At 46.5% G+C, this 16,514-nt stretch overlaps 1 protein-coding gene across 2 annotated transcripts in view; it reads left to right on the forward strand.

The window, feature by feature from the left end:
- LOC135396064 (sister chromatid cohesion protein PDS5 homolog B-A-like) overlaps window positions 1-16,514 on the forward strand; it is a 131,130-nt gene that overhangs the window by 11,110 nt on the left and 103,506 nt on the right. For both annotated transcript variants that reach the window (XM_064627108.1, XM_064627109.1), the window contains exons 3-6: window positions 524-730; window positions 11,173-11,259; window positions 14,925-15,022; window positions 15,652-15,775. In XM_064627108.1, the coding sequence (XP_064483178.1) occupies window positions 524-730; window positions 11,173-11,259; window positions 14,925-15,022; window positions 15,652-15,775 (516 nt within the window). The remainder of the gene's footprint in view (window positions 1-523; window positions 731-11,172; window positions 11,260-14,924; window positions 15,023-15,651; window positions 15,776-16,514) is intronic.

Here is a 16,514-nt window from a genome sequence, read left to right on the forward strand (position 1 = left end):
GAATCGCTGTCGCAAACGATGGCAGCATCCACTTCTAACGACCACGCGTTGCACGAGGGTAAGGCGGGCTTTATTCGTGTCGATCACTAAGATTAGCTGTAATTTTGGTATCGCGCTGCATATTAGACTTCTCCGTACCAGAAGCAATATACTGCGCGAACCTGTTTATGCGTATTCTGCCAGTGCATTGTACCCTTTAAATTCTCCTGTGCCATATGTGTACTTACTACAGAAAGTTTACGTTTATGAGAATATGTAGCATAGGCTAATGTGTGTTTGAATCTTGTGCATTATTTATCTTTACCGTGTACTGCATACTTGTGTGCTGTATTTCTGCATAGTGCTGCCTAGTGTCAGTGCGGCCCCCGGATGCCCTCAAGCTACTTTGTTGTAGCTTTTTTTCCGGGGCCACCGCCATATTTTGTTAGATAGAAACGGAAACAGTAAAAAAAAAAAAAAAAAGAAATGTGCCGCGACCGCGCGTAACGTGCCAACACTAACAGGAGTTCATCGAATGTTGCAGATTTGGTTAACGGCACTTCAGGAAATGCAAGAATGTCCTCCCAATGTGTTACCAGCGTGGGTCATACCGGTCGTGCGCCATCTGGCAGGCAAGGAGTTTGTGGAAAGAACGAGTGGATGGCGCATTCACTGTATGCATGCCACCTGCTTGGTCTTAGCCCTGGCTGACCGGCGAATTTGCGTTACATTGGGTGTCCGGCCCCTCAGAGTAAGTTTTAGTGGCTGACGCATGTTGTACGAAACTGTCTGTGGCAATTGGTAGTGCTCTGTTTGTATGGCGGAGTGCATGCTCACAGCGAGTGAACTTGAAATATTTCTGGCGTCGCGTGAAAAAACGTGAAACACTCGAAAATGTCTTTATGTCTGTATGCGGTCCTTGAAGCAGGGTCTTCCCGTTTTCAATGCAAATTCCCTACAACAGAGCTGTGGGCGGGCTGCTATCGTACTTATTGGGCCTGAAGCGTATTTGCGTGCTTAGAGGGGGCACTACTGGATGACGGTGAGCGAAGACGTGCAGACGAATCCTGTGCAAGCTTTTTGTCTGGTACTTCTGTTTTCACAGAAGTGTGAGCACGTGGACACGGTGAAAGAGACCAACCTACCCAACTGACGATAAAAACGAGCAATGACAATAAAGCGGTAACCGCATACGACGATTTCTCGACAGAAAAATGGCTAACTTTCCCACCAGCACGACAACTCGACGGAAAATCGGCGGGACGAACCGCATGCACAGACTTCCACTGCGGTGGACGGTGGCGCCCTAGCGAGCGTTTCGTTAGTCCGTGTTAAATTTGGACTTCAAATTAACTGATAAATATTTTACTACACATAGGAAAGTTATAGTGGCACACAGAAGTTCTTGCGGTCAAAACATATTCGCGAAGCGAGCGCTACAAAGGCGCCCTCAGACAGCAGCAGGAGGGTGGCAGCATGCTTCCCAGTTCCCAGGATGGTCATACGGGCATCCGAAATGCCCGCCACGTCCGCTCGTGGAACGATAGCGCGTGGAGCGGTCCTTTCGGCTGCCGTCGAGCGGCCGCTTCCGCTCTTCGCCGAAATTTTACTGACCACCGCTGTCGTCGCGAAAACGGTGAAGTTCTCATTGCTCGCGTTGGCTCACCGGAAAAACGGTGACGGTGGCCGGTTTTCCGTCAAGAATTCGTCATATGCGGTTACCGCTTAAATACTTCACGACAGAAGCGAAAATAAGCTGTTCACCTTATATTGCGATGTGCACCAAAACAACGCGGAATTCGTCTTAGATTTACGTATATTAGTTGAAATGCCGCCATAAGCGTGATATGAAGTTCGGCCGCGGAGCACTCTGAGCCCCTGGTGAGCGTCGTCGCGCCGCCGTAGCAGACCAGGGAAGTGACGCACGTTGTCTCTCCTGTTGGAGTTCCTGACTTTCATTTCGCGGTTGTTTTGCGATCGGACGTTGATTTTCGCAACGAGAAAAAATGTACATGCTTGTGAAATGTTTCCTGGCTGTGCTACAGCATGTTGCCGACTTCCTTTCGGCAACGCGAGGACAGGGTCTTCCTTGGACGAACGACACACGGGTAGACAGCACAAACACTGCGTCAAACATCGACTGACGTTTATTACAAAAACAACACTATACCGAGGCTGTCCCCCAAAATCCTTCCGAAGGAAGGTGACCTCATTCTCTCTAGGGGTAAGAGTCTTGCTGCTTACATTGCTGGCTGTCTTACCTTTCGTTCGGCCAGGGTATGTTTCAGAACAAACACGCTCTACTTGTCTGTGGTTGTTTCCGTGGCCGTATTAGCCATTGGCGCTCGACTGGCAATCGAGAGATGCGTAGTTCAAATTCCGCCGATGTCTGACTTTTCTTATTAGTGTCATATTTCAAGTGTTTCCGAAAGACGGGAAACTTATTGTGGCCGCGAATCCGTCTATGCCTACTTGGAGACAGGTGAAACAAGACAAGTAGTGCGCAGGCGTATTGTTGACGAATGGTTCAAAACATATCCGGAGGTGCTCATTAGCCTTAGCTTGTCAACGAAGTACATCAGGCTGAAAGAAGGAGCGGCCCCTTCTGTATTTTCATGGTAACAGAAGGCACAAATCTTTACCTCAACTTGCCGTTTCGGTGTACGTCTGATTCCCGCTGCGGGAAAAAACAAAGGAGAAGAAACATAGGTATGAACTAGAGATGGGAATCCAGAATTTCTCTAATCCGAATCCGAATCCAAGGAAGGTTCTGCGAATCCACGAATCTTACGAATCTGGAATCGTTCGAATCCTTTCTTTAAAAAGAGTTTAAAAAGCCAGGGAAAAAAAATCTTCTACTGAAAACTGTTTTGAAGCAGAACTTGATATCTTTGTTTAATAAAAAAGCAAATTTCGGGAGAAGACATACCCACCTAGTCAGCACAAATTGTTGCAGTGACATTGCTATGTCTTCGCGGGGCTAACACAGAATAAAAAAAAAAAAGAAAGAAAAACATTGCGATGTTGCTAATGACATTGACATGTTTGATTGATAATGACATCCCTATGTTGCTAATGACCGCTTTCGTTATGCTACAACGATGTTATTGAAACAGCATTGCAAAAATGTGACATTGCTAAAGACCGGCTTCGTTATTTTGCAACAATATTACCGAAACAACACTGCAAAAAATTTGATATTGCAATGTTGATGCAACACTGCCAATGACCAGTTACTTTACAGTGTAGCAACGTTACAAAAGCAACACCGGAGGAGCACTACAGTCTTGGTGATATATGTGCAAGTGAACACAGTATGCGTACACATTTAGTAATCGTCCTGCTACTGGGCAGACTTCAGGGGAGTGGTGCAGACATTCGTCTGGAAAGCCTACCGGGAAGCTCTGGGAAAACCACAGACAGTACAGTCAGGATTCGAACCCGTGTTACCTCGCAGTCTTTGCACGGAAGGCGATCATTTTAACCACTGTGCCACGCGATGGCTCAATGGGCTGTGGTCGCACTGATGCTATGGAGGAATGCCATATCGAGCGTCAGCGCTCACTCACATGTGCGTAAGAATGGATTGTAATTAATTTCAGGTTCTCGGTCAGATAAATTTTCTTTGAGATTATGTTGTCCTCGTCTTGATCCTGTTGTCCATAATCATCTCCCATAGTGCGTCCGCAGTGTTGCCCCAGAATATGCCTCTCACAGTCTGAAATAATTCTCCCCATAATGGTCACACTAATTGTAATGTTACCTCACCGCAGCACGTGAAACATTGCCTGAGCAACATAATCTGCATCGTCACAAAATGCTGCACCAACATTGAACTACAGGTTTTCCCGTCCATTTAGTCCAAGTGCCATCTGAATTAGTCCAGGTGCCATCTGAAATAATCCAAGCGCCATTCAATTTAATCCGTGCGCCATCTAAAAAAATCCAGATGCTATTCAATTTAATCCGGGTGCCATGTGAATTAATACATGGTGTTTTTAAGCACTATAACCGTGTGTTCACACGGGGACATCTTTGTAGAGTATTTTAGTGGAAGAAAAAGTAAAAAAGGAACTGCTGACGGAACTGAAGGTGTGCCGTGTCTTATCTGGAACATTCGCACGACTCTGAGATATTGGGAGTTGGAGCGGAATATAGCAAACGACGGCACTGGTGCTGTCGATTGCTACACAATATCTTCTAACTGAACAGTTGGATATTCCGCGCAGTTAGAAGAGCGCGAAAAGGCATGACTCACATAGCAGACGACACAACTGGTGCTGTCGTCTGCTACAGGATATCTTCTGACTGAACTGCAGGATACTCCGCGCGGTTAGCCGAACGCGAAAAAGCATGATATTCATAGCAGACGGCACCAGTGTTCCTGTCGTCTGCGAAGGAATGTCTTGTGACTCTGCCGTAGGACATTCTCTGCGTTTTGAAGAGCACGGAAAGACATCCCGCAGCTTAGTCACAAGATATTCCGTAGCAGACGACAGGACCGATGTTGTCATCTGCAATGTGAGTCATGGATTTTGTGCTCTTCTAACCGCGTGGAATATCTTGCAGCTCATGGCGATTTCCGGTGATGCACCTGGTAATCCGAGCGAGAGCGCCCAGGTCCAGTGCATGCTTTACACGGGAGTCGCTCTGGGGCAGTCATCACCCGAATTTGTCGGACGCTCTACCGCTCTTCTGCGAGGGTCGCTGCGCTCGCAACGCATTGTGCGTTAGTTGTGTTCGTGAACTTCCAGCATGTCGTTGGCATCGTCGAGCACTTTCACCTGATCACAAGCATAGCTTGCGGGAAGCAGGTTAATCTTTATAATTCGCATTATCGGTGTCAATTGAACTTTCATCGCTACTACTTTCGTAAAGATCCGTGCCGTCAATGGTGAACGCAACAAAGAAACAGATGACTGGCCATATGATAGCCGCAAGAGCAATACGTGGCAGACGACACTCGCCAGGCACATATATGCGCATGCTCGCCGTCGAGAGCAGAAGAAGAGAGTTGAGAGCGGTTTTGGCTCGGCCTCTCGCAGCAAGAGCCAAAAAAGTGCTCTTGGGGCGAGCGAACTGCTCCGTAGTGCATCATCCGAACACGCGGCTCTTGCTCTGGCCGCACCACCCGAATTTACCGCTCGGGTTCGGGGCAGAAAAAAGTGCCCCAAATGCATCACCCGAAATCGCCATCAGTGAGAAGACGTTCTGTAGCAGACGACAGCACCAGTGGTGTCATCTGCTGTTGTGAGCCATGCCTTTTCGCGCTATTCAAACCGTGTGGAATATCCTGCAGCTCACTCCGAAGATATTCTGTAGCAGACGACATGACCAATGGTGTCGTCTGCTACGCTTCTGCTTTAACACTCGATATCTCGGCGCTGTGCGAATGCTCAACATAAGACGCAGCAGAATTTAAAGGGACCGTAAACAGGCCACCAAACATTTCTGAAATAATGATACCCCATGAAAGAACGCAGATCATAATGCCCAAATATACATTTCGTTCGGCTCGTGCCAGCTCATTGACCCACATAACTGCTTTCAAGGATGAGTCAGGGGCGAGCCTCTCTCCACCACGTATACGTCACATGGCTACGTAGCGTTTTGCCGTCCAATCGGGGGGCCGAGCTGCGCACATGACGTTTCAAATTACCAGCCAATAAACATACTTCGTTATCAGCTGTGAGTCGGAGCTCTCAGTTTGTTTGCGTGAAACGACGTTTTGCGCTCCGTGGTTCCGAAATTCAACGTCATGACATCTCCAACATCTCCGGCTGGCGCAAACGTAAACAGTTGGGCATCTATCACATGACGCGATTCAAACTCGGGTTCCTCCCAGTCACTACGTGACATGGCCAGCACGCTATCCACTGTACCACGCGAGCTGGTGACGCGATGCTGCGTGGCTCAAACCATACGGCAGCCCAGTTGTCGGAACCATTCGAAGATGACGAAGATGTTCCATCATAGTATCTATAGTATAGGCTGGGTCGCGCATAGGGTACTCCATAGTGTGTAAGGCCGGCCACCATATTGGTGGGCCCAACGCATTCTGTTGTCTGCATTTAGTTCAAGCGGGGCTGCCCGTATTTTTTAAAATTTCCTTTAAACTAAAGGGCATGTCATGCCAGTTTAAACCGCAATAAATACTCCAAATGAAATCGCTTCCTATTGTGTCCTATGGGAGCAGCCGGCACCAGTGGGCCCTCCAACATGGCGGCCCGAATGCACGCCTCTCCCATGCGCGATCCAGCCTTTATACATAGAGATCAGTGGCACCTACCTAAGATTCCGGAACTGTAGTCCCGGATATTCATTCGCGCTCGTGGTGTGCTGCGTGCTACTGCCCAGAAAACGTAGTGCGCGTATGATACCTAAATTAAACGCATTTCTTTTTCAGTTTGAAGCTGTAACTGTTTAGATTGTGAATAGAAGAGGATTCACGTTCATCTAGTCCAATTCCGCATTTGAAATAAAATCATACGTGGAACACTCGATCGTAATTGGTGAGGAAACCGCTACGTCAAAATGACGTAAAACTAGAGCGCGGGGCGGAGCTAAAATGCGAGAGTGCAGTGAATATTTCATCGCTATGCAAGCGCCTTTTGTTTTTGAGCGTTAGTAATTGCAAGGAGTTTTTACTGCATAAGTTTCAATAATATAACACAAACAAGTGTGCACATTTTGTACCTGTTTACTGCCCCTTTAAGTCCTGTCAGCAGCTTTTTACTTTTCCTTCCACTACATGTCTGTAGAATATTCTGCGGGGATGTCCTTCGTGTGAATACACTGTTATAGTGCTTAAAAACACCATGGATTAATTCAGATGGCACCCGGATTAAATTAAATGGCATCTGGATTTTTTCAGATGACGCTCGGATTATTTCAGATGGCACTTGGACTAAAATGGACGGGAAAACCTGTAGAGGCACTGTGGTAAGTTCCCATTTGTGCATGAAACGTTGCCGCAGCATTTGAACACGTCGCCAAAAACAAACTGATAAATGACGGGCAAACGTCACGGGAAGTTCCGAAGATTCCATTCATTGTTTATTGGTGGGAATTACAGATTGAACAAGATCGTGCAAACTTTGTATTACTGGAGTACGCGGAGCAAGCGTCTCGGAAATGATGCGTGCAAAACGAACAACATTGCAGCAATATCGATGTTGCTGCAATCTTTCAGACGTTGCCTAGAGGTAACATTTCTAAGCTGCGGCGTTTCCTCAATGTACCGTGCTCAGCATTGCTCACGCAAGAGAATCACACTGTTAGCTCTCGAAATACAGCAGGCACATTGATATAATGATAGTGTTGCAACGCTAAGATTTGGTGGATGATGCACTGTTTTGTGAGCAATGCTGCAACATTGCATTAGAATTGAATGCCAAACACCACATCATCAATGTAACTGCGATATTTCTTCACACGCACATTGCTTCGGAAACACAATCACACTGTTAGCTCTACGCATATTTTGAAATACGGCAAAAACATTGAAACAGATATTGCACAAACGTTGAATTTACGTTGGTGATTAAGCGTTTTGGAAGAAATGCAATTGCAACATAGCATTGACATTGCTTGCAAAACATTGTATCAACAATGTAAATGCCAGATTACCTGAGATACAAATGCCAGATAACATATTCAACATTGCTTCAGTAACATCACAATGTTAGCTTTACGCAATCTTTGAGACATATCATGAACATTGAAGCAAGTATATTGCTACAACGACGAATGTGGACATGAAACATGACTGCAACACTTCAACGTAGAGGTATAGTATTGATGTAACACATTTGCAACATCTTGTGCTGTCTGGGCATATATATCTTCCTAAGTGTAACTTATTTAACATGTTGTTCATCGACTACACGAACTATACATATAAACTCAGGAGTCTGAATACCCTCCATGAAACTAAGAAACAATCAAAGCAAAACCATGTTGCTTTTAAACTTGTAATATCGGAGCTTTATGTTGTGGTTTTGTCGCGCCCCGGGGGCCGCCGGCCCAGCAGGCTTGGAGGCGCCGATTTTAAAAGGAAACAAACAGACGTGGTTGGTGGGTTCGAAAGATTCGATTCGCAGTTTTGGGCAATGGGATTCGGATTCCCGAATCTCGAATCCATGCGTAGGATTCGAGGATTCGCGGATTAGGTTGGCACATCCCTAGTACGAACCCATCTCTCATTGGATTTCCTGGATGACTTCGAGGCAAAACGAACAGAGTGCTCCGTAGAACAAAACCGGGTCCGTATTCGCAGGGCTCTTCATGACGTGAGAAAGAGAAATTTATACCTTCTATCCGAATACTTGTCCTTGGTTTCACCGCGAGCTTAAGTGCCTCTCTAACCGGAAGAAAAGACTCTTCCGGAAGGCTACGAATGCAAGCTCTCCTGACACTTGGAGGTTGTACTACGACTGCGCTAGATTGTACAAATCCACTGTTCAGAAGCGTAAGCGCACATTCTATAGTGACAAGTTGCGCAACATGATTCAAACCAATCCACGAAAGGCTTGGAACATAATAAACCAAGGGGACACCAAAAACCCTCCTGCCATCCCTAGTCCTGAAGGGCAACCATACAACTCCAAAGTTACAGCGTGATTATTTAACTCATACTTCTCAAGCGTATTCACTGATGAGCAATTCCCTCTCCCTAATACCCACGCTCACAAAATTCACGTCCGGGCATGCCTCCAGTTAATTGTGGACCCAATCGGTGTATCCTCCTACATAGATAAGCTACCGAACTCTTGCTCTCCAGGCTCCCACGGAATTGATACTAAGGTTCTAAAACTAACCAATAAATACCATCTAAGCCATCTTTATCAAGACTTTCTTGACCAAGGAGTCCTGCCAAGGGACTGGCTGCACGCAAATGTCGTACCCATTCACAAAGGGGGTGACCTGGGGAGTGTCCACAATTATCGCCCGATCTCCTTAACCTCCATCCCTTGCAAAATACTTGAACACATTGTTACCTCGCATATCATGTCGTACTTGGAAAGCAACAACGTTCTGTTTGAAAATCAACACGGTTTCCGGAAAAGTCATTCCTGTGAGCTCCAACTCTTTGAACTTATCACCGATCTTCACAATAGTGTCGACTCTTTCGGTCAGTCAGACGCAATCTTTATAGACTTCAGGAAGGCCTTTGATAGGGTGCCACATGTCCGTCTTATGTCCAAAATAACGTCTCTTAATATCAACCCGACGATCTGTGAATGGATACGTGCATGTTTGAGTAACCGGACCCACTCAGTCATTGTTAACACTGTAACCTCCCTTCCAGCCTCTGTAAAGTCCGGTGTGTCGCAAGGGTCCGTCCTTGGTCCCGCCCGCTTTTTAATTTACATAAATGATTTGCACCAGTCCATTCTTTCACACGTCAGGTTATATGCTGACGACTGCGTCATGTACCGTACGATCCGACACTCAGAGGACTGTGCTCTGCTTCAGGAAGACCTAAATAAGTTACATACGTGGTGCTTCAACTGGCAGGTGGAAATTAAAACTGAAAAAACAAAGTACATGTCCTTCACAACGTTAAAGTCACCTGTATCTATTGCCTATGAGATAAATTCAACACCATTAGAGAAGGTTTCCTCGTTTCAGTATCTGGATGTTATCCTTCGCGCTAACCTGTCTTGGAAGGAACACATTGAAAAACTAAGTACCAAGTCCAACAGGACCCTAGGGTACCTACGCCGCCACCTCCGCCTAGCACCGCCAGATATAAAAAAGCTCGCGTATTCCACTCTTGCCCGTCCGCAGCTGGGGTATGCCAGCATGATCTGGAACCCGCAGCAACAGTACCTAATTGATAAACTTGAGTCTGAACAAAACAAAGCTGCTCGCTTCATCGCTAGGAATACTCGCCTTACTGCAGCATAACTAAACTAAAACAAGAACTTCATCTCTCTAACTCGACGCTCGCAGAAAGGTTGCCTGCATGTCATTCTTTCACATGCTTGTCTACTCACCTACTACATCCCATCGTGCACTGTACTGTTCCACACCAGGCCGTCAAACCCTGCGTCACATTCAATCATGTAAAATTTTTGCTCCACCTGTGCGCACTAACAGATTCCTACATTCACCGCATTCACCGTGCGATATCACGTGCACCCGGGACGCAAACGATTTCACACGAAAATGTAACATGTACTTAGCTCCTTCTTGAAATCATTGGTGCTTCATAAGTGATGTATTTCTATCCATGTTGTACTGTTCATCAAAGTGTCTCTCTCTTCAGGCTTCCACAAGATCTCCGAATCGAACATTTTGAGGCGTTGTTCGGAAATCGCCGTGTTTATCCCGTTCACCTGGCAGCCGCACATGGAGCTCGAGGGATATTTGACGTCACGCGCTCCTCAGATTTTCCCGTAATGCTTTGCGGCAGCGCGCGCTCCATGGGCGATCGTGTTAGGTGGGCGGCCCAGCCGGCTCGTAATTGTCAAAAATATGCCCATCCGTACACCGTACCCACAAAATACTCGTTGCACTATAATTCTACGTAAGATTTACACCTTTCGGATCCTTTCTTGCAGTTGACAAATGTCGCTTCCGTTGTCTTTAACGTGAAGGCAATGACGCGTGTAACATGCGACATAATAATGGTGTAGAGTAATTGCACTGTGATGGTAGAGCGAAAACAGAGTCTGCACACGAGTAACTTGCTCCAAGGAGTCGCTCTAAAGATAAGACGAAAGGGGTCACCTGCAAGTTTTTTTCAGCGGTTACTATGTTTCATACTTTGGTTTCGATCAGAATTGTTCCAGCGACCTTTTTGCTAAATTTGATCCCATATCGATCGCACGCGCTATGTTTGGCCATGATGCCAAATGCCCCTGCCCCCTTTTTTCCCACAGGTCTTAGCATCACACTTTTTTTCTGTTTCGTTTTCCGTTACAATTGGAATGAAGTATCGCATAGTTCAGAATGCTTTATCTATGACTGTAGTGCCGTATATACAATGACAAAAGACGCAGTTGTCGATAGACAAAGGCATCATACAGAGCTTTCATATATACCCTATGTTTCTGTACTCCGTGTCTCGCACAAATAGAGCGCTCTACCACCTATGAGGATTTCATTTCACATAACGAAGGTGGGACAGAGATGCAATACTGCTTGCAAACAATGTCGCCTACTAAAAAACTTCTTCAAATGCAGCGTGCTGTCAAGTTTGTCATCCAGGCGTTGGGAAAGTTGCTGCACCATGACAGTGAAGGCTACGCATGCTATCGTGAAATGCTAGAGGTAAGATCCACGTGTTGAGTGGGACTTGTAAAAAAATGAGCCAACTTCACAATTTTGAATACCTGTGAGGCGGATGTTACTCCTGGCAGTAAAGTTAATATCTTTTCTCAAGGTCATAATAGCTGGCAAGCAAATGACACGCGAGGCGAAAACCGCGGACCGGTAGAATAACCAACTGTTTTTCTGAAAGCGACTTATCTGGGCCATCAGGTTGTCTGTGTAACGAGTTTAGGCAGACTGTCTTCGCTAGATCGGGGTTTTTCCTTTCGTCGCTCGTTCCAGCTGTGTTTGGGTTTTGGCTGATTTGCATGGCGATATTATGGTGATGGATATGTAACGAACCTACTTGCTCCCGTAGCGTTACTACCGGAACTAATTTATTCATCTGAACGCGCACACACGACCTGCGCTATTCATTCTGGCACTTCCGCCAAAGCAGATGAAGAAAACAGCATAAGCGCAGACAAGCTGGCAGGCAAAAGCCATCATCATACAAGCCTAAATGGGCAACACGAATTAGACGAAAATACACAACGAAGCTCAAACCAACAAAACACTTTTACTTCACACAGAGCCACAATCAAAAACCAGAGAACCATCTCCGCAAATTCCCACGGATGTTTGTGGGTAGTGTCTGTATATAATTATGGTTCTGTGTGAAGTAAACGATTGTTTGTTTGTAAGAAAAAACACAGGAGAAATTGTAAAAGTAAAAAAGTAAGTGTGCTTTGCTGGTTTGAGCTTCGTTATGTATTTTCGTGTAATTCGTGTTGCCCGTTGCTCAGCCTTATTTGATCATGGATTTTGCCTACCAACTAGCTTGCGTTTATGCTGTTTTATTCATATTCATCAGAATGAATAACGCAGTTCATGTGTGCGCGTTATCCAAAATTACTTCGTCTTCTTCGGCTGTTCTCCCTCTGGAGTTGCGAAGGCGTGGAAGTGAGGGTTGTAGGAGTGACCCGGGGAAGCAGCGTCGATAACGAGATCGCAGGGCAGACTGTTTGAAAAGTCAGGCGCCGGAAGCTAGGCGATAGATGGAGTTGTTCACATACAGTTTGATGTGACACATCGCAAGAACGGACGACGGGCGTTGAGGGTATTCCGGAATTCCCCCTCTGGAAACGCCACACGGACAAGTCCAATCAGTGAGCCCCCTTTGGTACGACAAGCCCAATCAGGGAGCGGCTGGAAAGCACTTGGCAACCGACCGGCAGGCGCCAGGGACGGCGTCTGCTGCCTGTCGGTCGCGGAGAGTGTGTGGTCGGCGTGTGGAATGTTGTTTCTGGTTAGCGTCGAACGTGTTCGTACAGCCAGGAGCGTAACATCGTGTTCCACGCAACATGGTTGTCCACGCCGAGACTGGGAGGTGACGCGGGTTCGAATCCCCGCACCGACTGTGTTGTCTGGGGTTTTCCCTGGGTTTTCCGGCACACTCCAGACGAATGTCGGCACAGTTCCCCTGAATTCGACCCAGGACGCATACTAACCCCCTGTCCCCTACTCCTTCGTGCTGTCCTCGCTCCATCTGTCCACACCTGTACGCCGCTCATAGCCACAGTTGCTTTGCGGCGCTAACACGAAAAAAAAAGCAACATGGTCGCGTCAGAACTCATACTGGTAAGCGAAAGTAATCGTATTCGCCAAGGTCTTTTCACTTTTAGTATATTGCGGTGCGAACGCGAAGCAGACGACCTCGGAGACAGTCACCTGTGCTGCGCTTCCATTCGTGTGCCTGGCCGACGTCATAATGGTGTTACGATCGCTGGTGCTTGCTTAAAGTAATAATCTGGGGCTTTACGTCGCGAGACAACTGCGGTGCTTGCTTAGTTGCAGAGTGAGTGCGAATCTTTAAAACTCGCGTATTTAATTTATACGCTGCTTTCGGAAGAGAAACTTGGCCAAGTTGACCGTGAAGCGGTGACGAACATTACCGTATCGGTTTCACACACACGTTTCCGGATGCAATAGTCCCTTTAAAGGAGTACAGAGGGCCATCCAAAAAAAAATCAGATTAAGATATCTGATGAAAGTGTGCGTGTCATTTTACCGAATAGCGCAAAAGGTTTTGATGTGTGCAATTTGTTTCCCAGAAAAAAACTCACATAAACATGGCTCCGCGCGTTCACCCTTAACTCGCCACTCCAGGTATGACGAGGATTAGGAAGTATGATGCCACGTCACCGATGACGTTATAAGGAGAGCTCGTTCTGGTTCGCTGGTCAGTGGGGATCCACGCCTTGTCCCTTTGGCGCGTAAACCAGTTTTGCCAGTTCTCCCGGAGAATTGGGGATAGAGGGAGCGGCCGAATCATTACCGAGCCAGGAGAAAGGCTTTTTCAGAACCCCGAGCAGCCGCGTAGCAGACGACAGCGGAGTAGCAAACAACATTTATTTATACCAATCAGCGAGCATTCCCCTTATAGCGTCAGCGCGAGGTTCCAGGCAGATCACAGGCTGGTACTGCTCTTCACCACCGTTGCGCACGGTCGTTTTTTTGCGGCGTATTTTAAATTCAATATCTGCGATAATTATGACTCTGTGGTGTGAATTACTTCGCATGGCGCGTCTTACTGGCCTACGTAACAGTTTTATAGGAAGAAAACAGGGTGTTAAAAATGACTTCTGTGCTACTTTAAATGAGTTGTCAAACCATTTCCAAGCTTTTGAAGAAATTTCGAAGACAAAAGGCGTGGCTTCCCGTTTCCGTGATGACCCAGACGTTTGTGAACAGGGAACGAAGAACTTCATTCTCCAGGCATGGGAGGGATAAAACGTAACTTCCAGTTTGCATGCCGATGTCTCTCAGCGCTGGTCGGTACCACGTCGACGGTGGCTTCCTTTAAAGCCCAACAGGAAAACCGTTCAAATAAGGAAGTAGGATAAACCACAGCATATGAAACGGGGCCACACTGTATAGCATATGGTCTCTCAACTACTTTAATGAGCGACGATTAAAACTCACGTTTCCTCTCCTTTCAGGATTCAGTGGGGGACAAACTACCTTTTACACTATGACAGCAACCATTTCTACCATCTTGCATTTACCAGAAAGCCTCAAACTTAAAAAAGTCATTTCATGAATTTTAGGTAATCGTAGCCATCTGTTAGTGCTCGCCTGCAAAATAGGTGCTGCTCCCATAGATTTTTTAATAATACATTCGTATCGGATAAAAACAAACTCCGTGAACATGAATAAGCCTTGCCACATTTGCAACGGGACGCTCACGCAGGGCGCTAAGCGATCATTTCAGCATGCGATCGTGTCAACAGAGAATCTTTTTTTCAACTATAAATTGACTATAAACTATAAAGCATGTATAGAAACCCTATTGGGGGTATAAGACGCGCCACTGGATGAAATGTTGCGCATGATATCCGCGCGAATTTGCGGTAGAACGTAACTATGATTCCTAAAACCAGTTGACGGGTCCAGATTCTATTTAAGTGAGGCGAAAAGAAGTGTGGTTGATGGTGTGGACAGCTGTGCCTGTGCAAGAGCGGTTCAAATTGTCCATCTAAAGTACCCCCATGCCTTGCGAAAGTGAGGAGTGACCTTAGTGACAAAAATACCAAACTGGCGGCTATTTTAGAAGCAGGTGTTGTCCTCCTGTAGTTGAGACTGCTATTTTACGCATGGCTATAACATCGGTTCTTTTCTCGTAGGTTATATGCGAGAAGCGAGTGTTTGTCACTCTGAGTAGTGTTGGTATCGACCCTATTCTCTTCGGAGACCTCGGAAGAGAACTATTCGGCGTCCTCAAGTAAGTCAAGAGCATAGTGTGCGTCTGATGTATAGAGACACGTTCTTTCATATTCTCATTTCACACGTTCTTTCATTTTGTCATATTCGCTGCAAAGTCAAAATATTCACAGTAACCTTGTTGCGAACGCAGTTCCAAGCAATTCTAAGAATACCCATACGCACGGGAGTGGTGACTGCAATGTCTTGAGCTTCAAGGAAAATTTGTGAATCGAATAGACTAAAATGTGTCTCGCAAAACGCTGTCTTTTTCTTTGTGGTAGGCAGGGGCGGATCTAGGATTTTTCCGAGGGGGGGGGGGGTCCCCTATGGACAAGTGCCAGGTGCAAGCTGGGATTGGTCCATTGAACCCTATGTTCAAGACAGGAATTGAGGGGGAGGGTCCGGACCCCTGCCCCCCCCCCCTAGATCCGCGCCTGGTAATAGGGGGTGATGGGGGCATGGCCCTCCATGTCCCCGAATCTCCACTGGGCGTGGAGTTGAGGCGACTCTGGGTGGATACCATATAGGTAGTTACTCTTCGCGTTTTACTAGCCATCCGCGATCTAATCATGCGAATCTCACGGTAGTAGGGTTAAGAAAGAGGTGCGACTATTACCTTATTTATCCCTTTCTCTTCCCGTCTTTTAGTAGTAACAATGTTGCGGATCTCACTGGACACATTCTGGGACTGGCACTGGAGCTCACCGGTATTCCTGCTGTGTCTGAGGAGGTGCTGCATGCTGTTGTTTCACAGTTAATCAGCTGCCAAAAGGTGATATGCGTTTCGCTAGTGGATTGCACCGTACAGCAACAGTCCGTCCTATTCAAGAAAATACCAGCATGATGCTGGTGCCGGCCTGTGATATGGGACATTTCTATAGTGTGTATGATGTCGAGTCAAATCTCGATTTTTTCGAGTAAATAACTGGTTTCGGTTTACAAGTTTCTTGTTCGGAGCAGTGCAGGGATGCGCTCTTTTGCTCAACTATTCTGCGCTCAGATTCGTGTTCATCCGCTTGCATTGGTGGCGGGGGAGCCGCAAGATAAGGAACAGCTGCGAGAGAGGGTTTGATATGGCTTCTCGTTTTCTACTAAACTCGTAAAAAAGATTACGGTCGTGTCATTGGATGAGCCAGACAGTGCGCCTTTATCGCCATAATGACAAGCACTTGCCAATCGCTTGTATTTTCTCAGGCTTCGGCTCGTGCCCGAGGTTGGAAGACAGGATACCATACATGGATCCATGGTCGGCCTAGAGCGTATTATGGCGCTTCTGTCTTTAGATTTTCGTTTAGCTACTAGTTCATTTATATTTTTGCACTGGTAGTTCAGTTAACTTTTGTAACTAGTTACATGAAGTCATCTGCATTTTAACGGCTAGCATTTTTGCTCTTTATTTGCTTGTTTCTAAGGTGGCCATGAGCCCACAAGCTGAACCTCAGGAGCAGTTCATTGGATAACGTTACAGGATAATGTTTTTCGAAAAACCTGCTGAAAAAAAGGCATGCTTG

This window comes from Ornithodoros turicata, chromosome 5 (assembly GCF_037126465.1).
Source record: "Ornithodoros turicata isolate Travis chromosome 5, ASM3712646v1, whole genome shotgun sequence".
NCBI lineage: Eukaryota > Metazoa > Arthropoda > Arachnida > Ixodida > Argasidae > Ornithodoros > Ornithodoros turicata.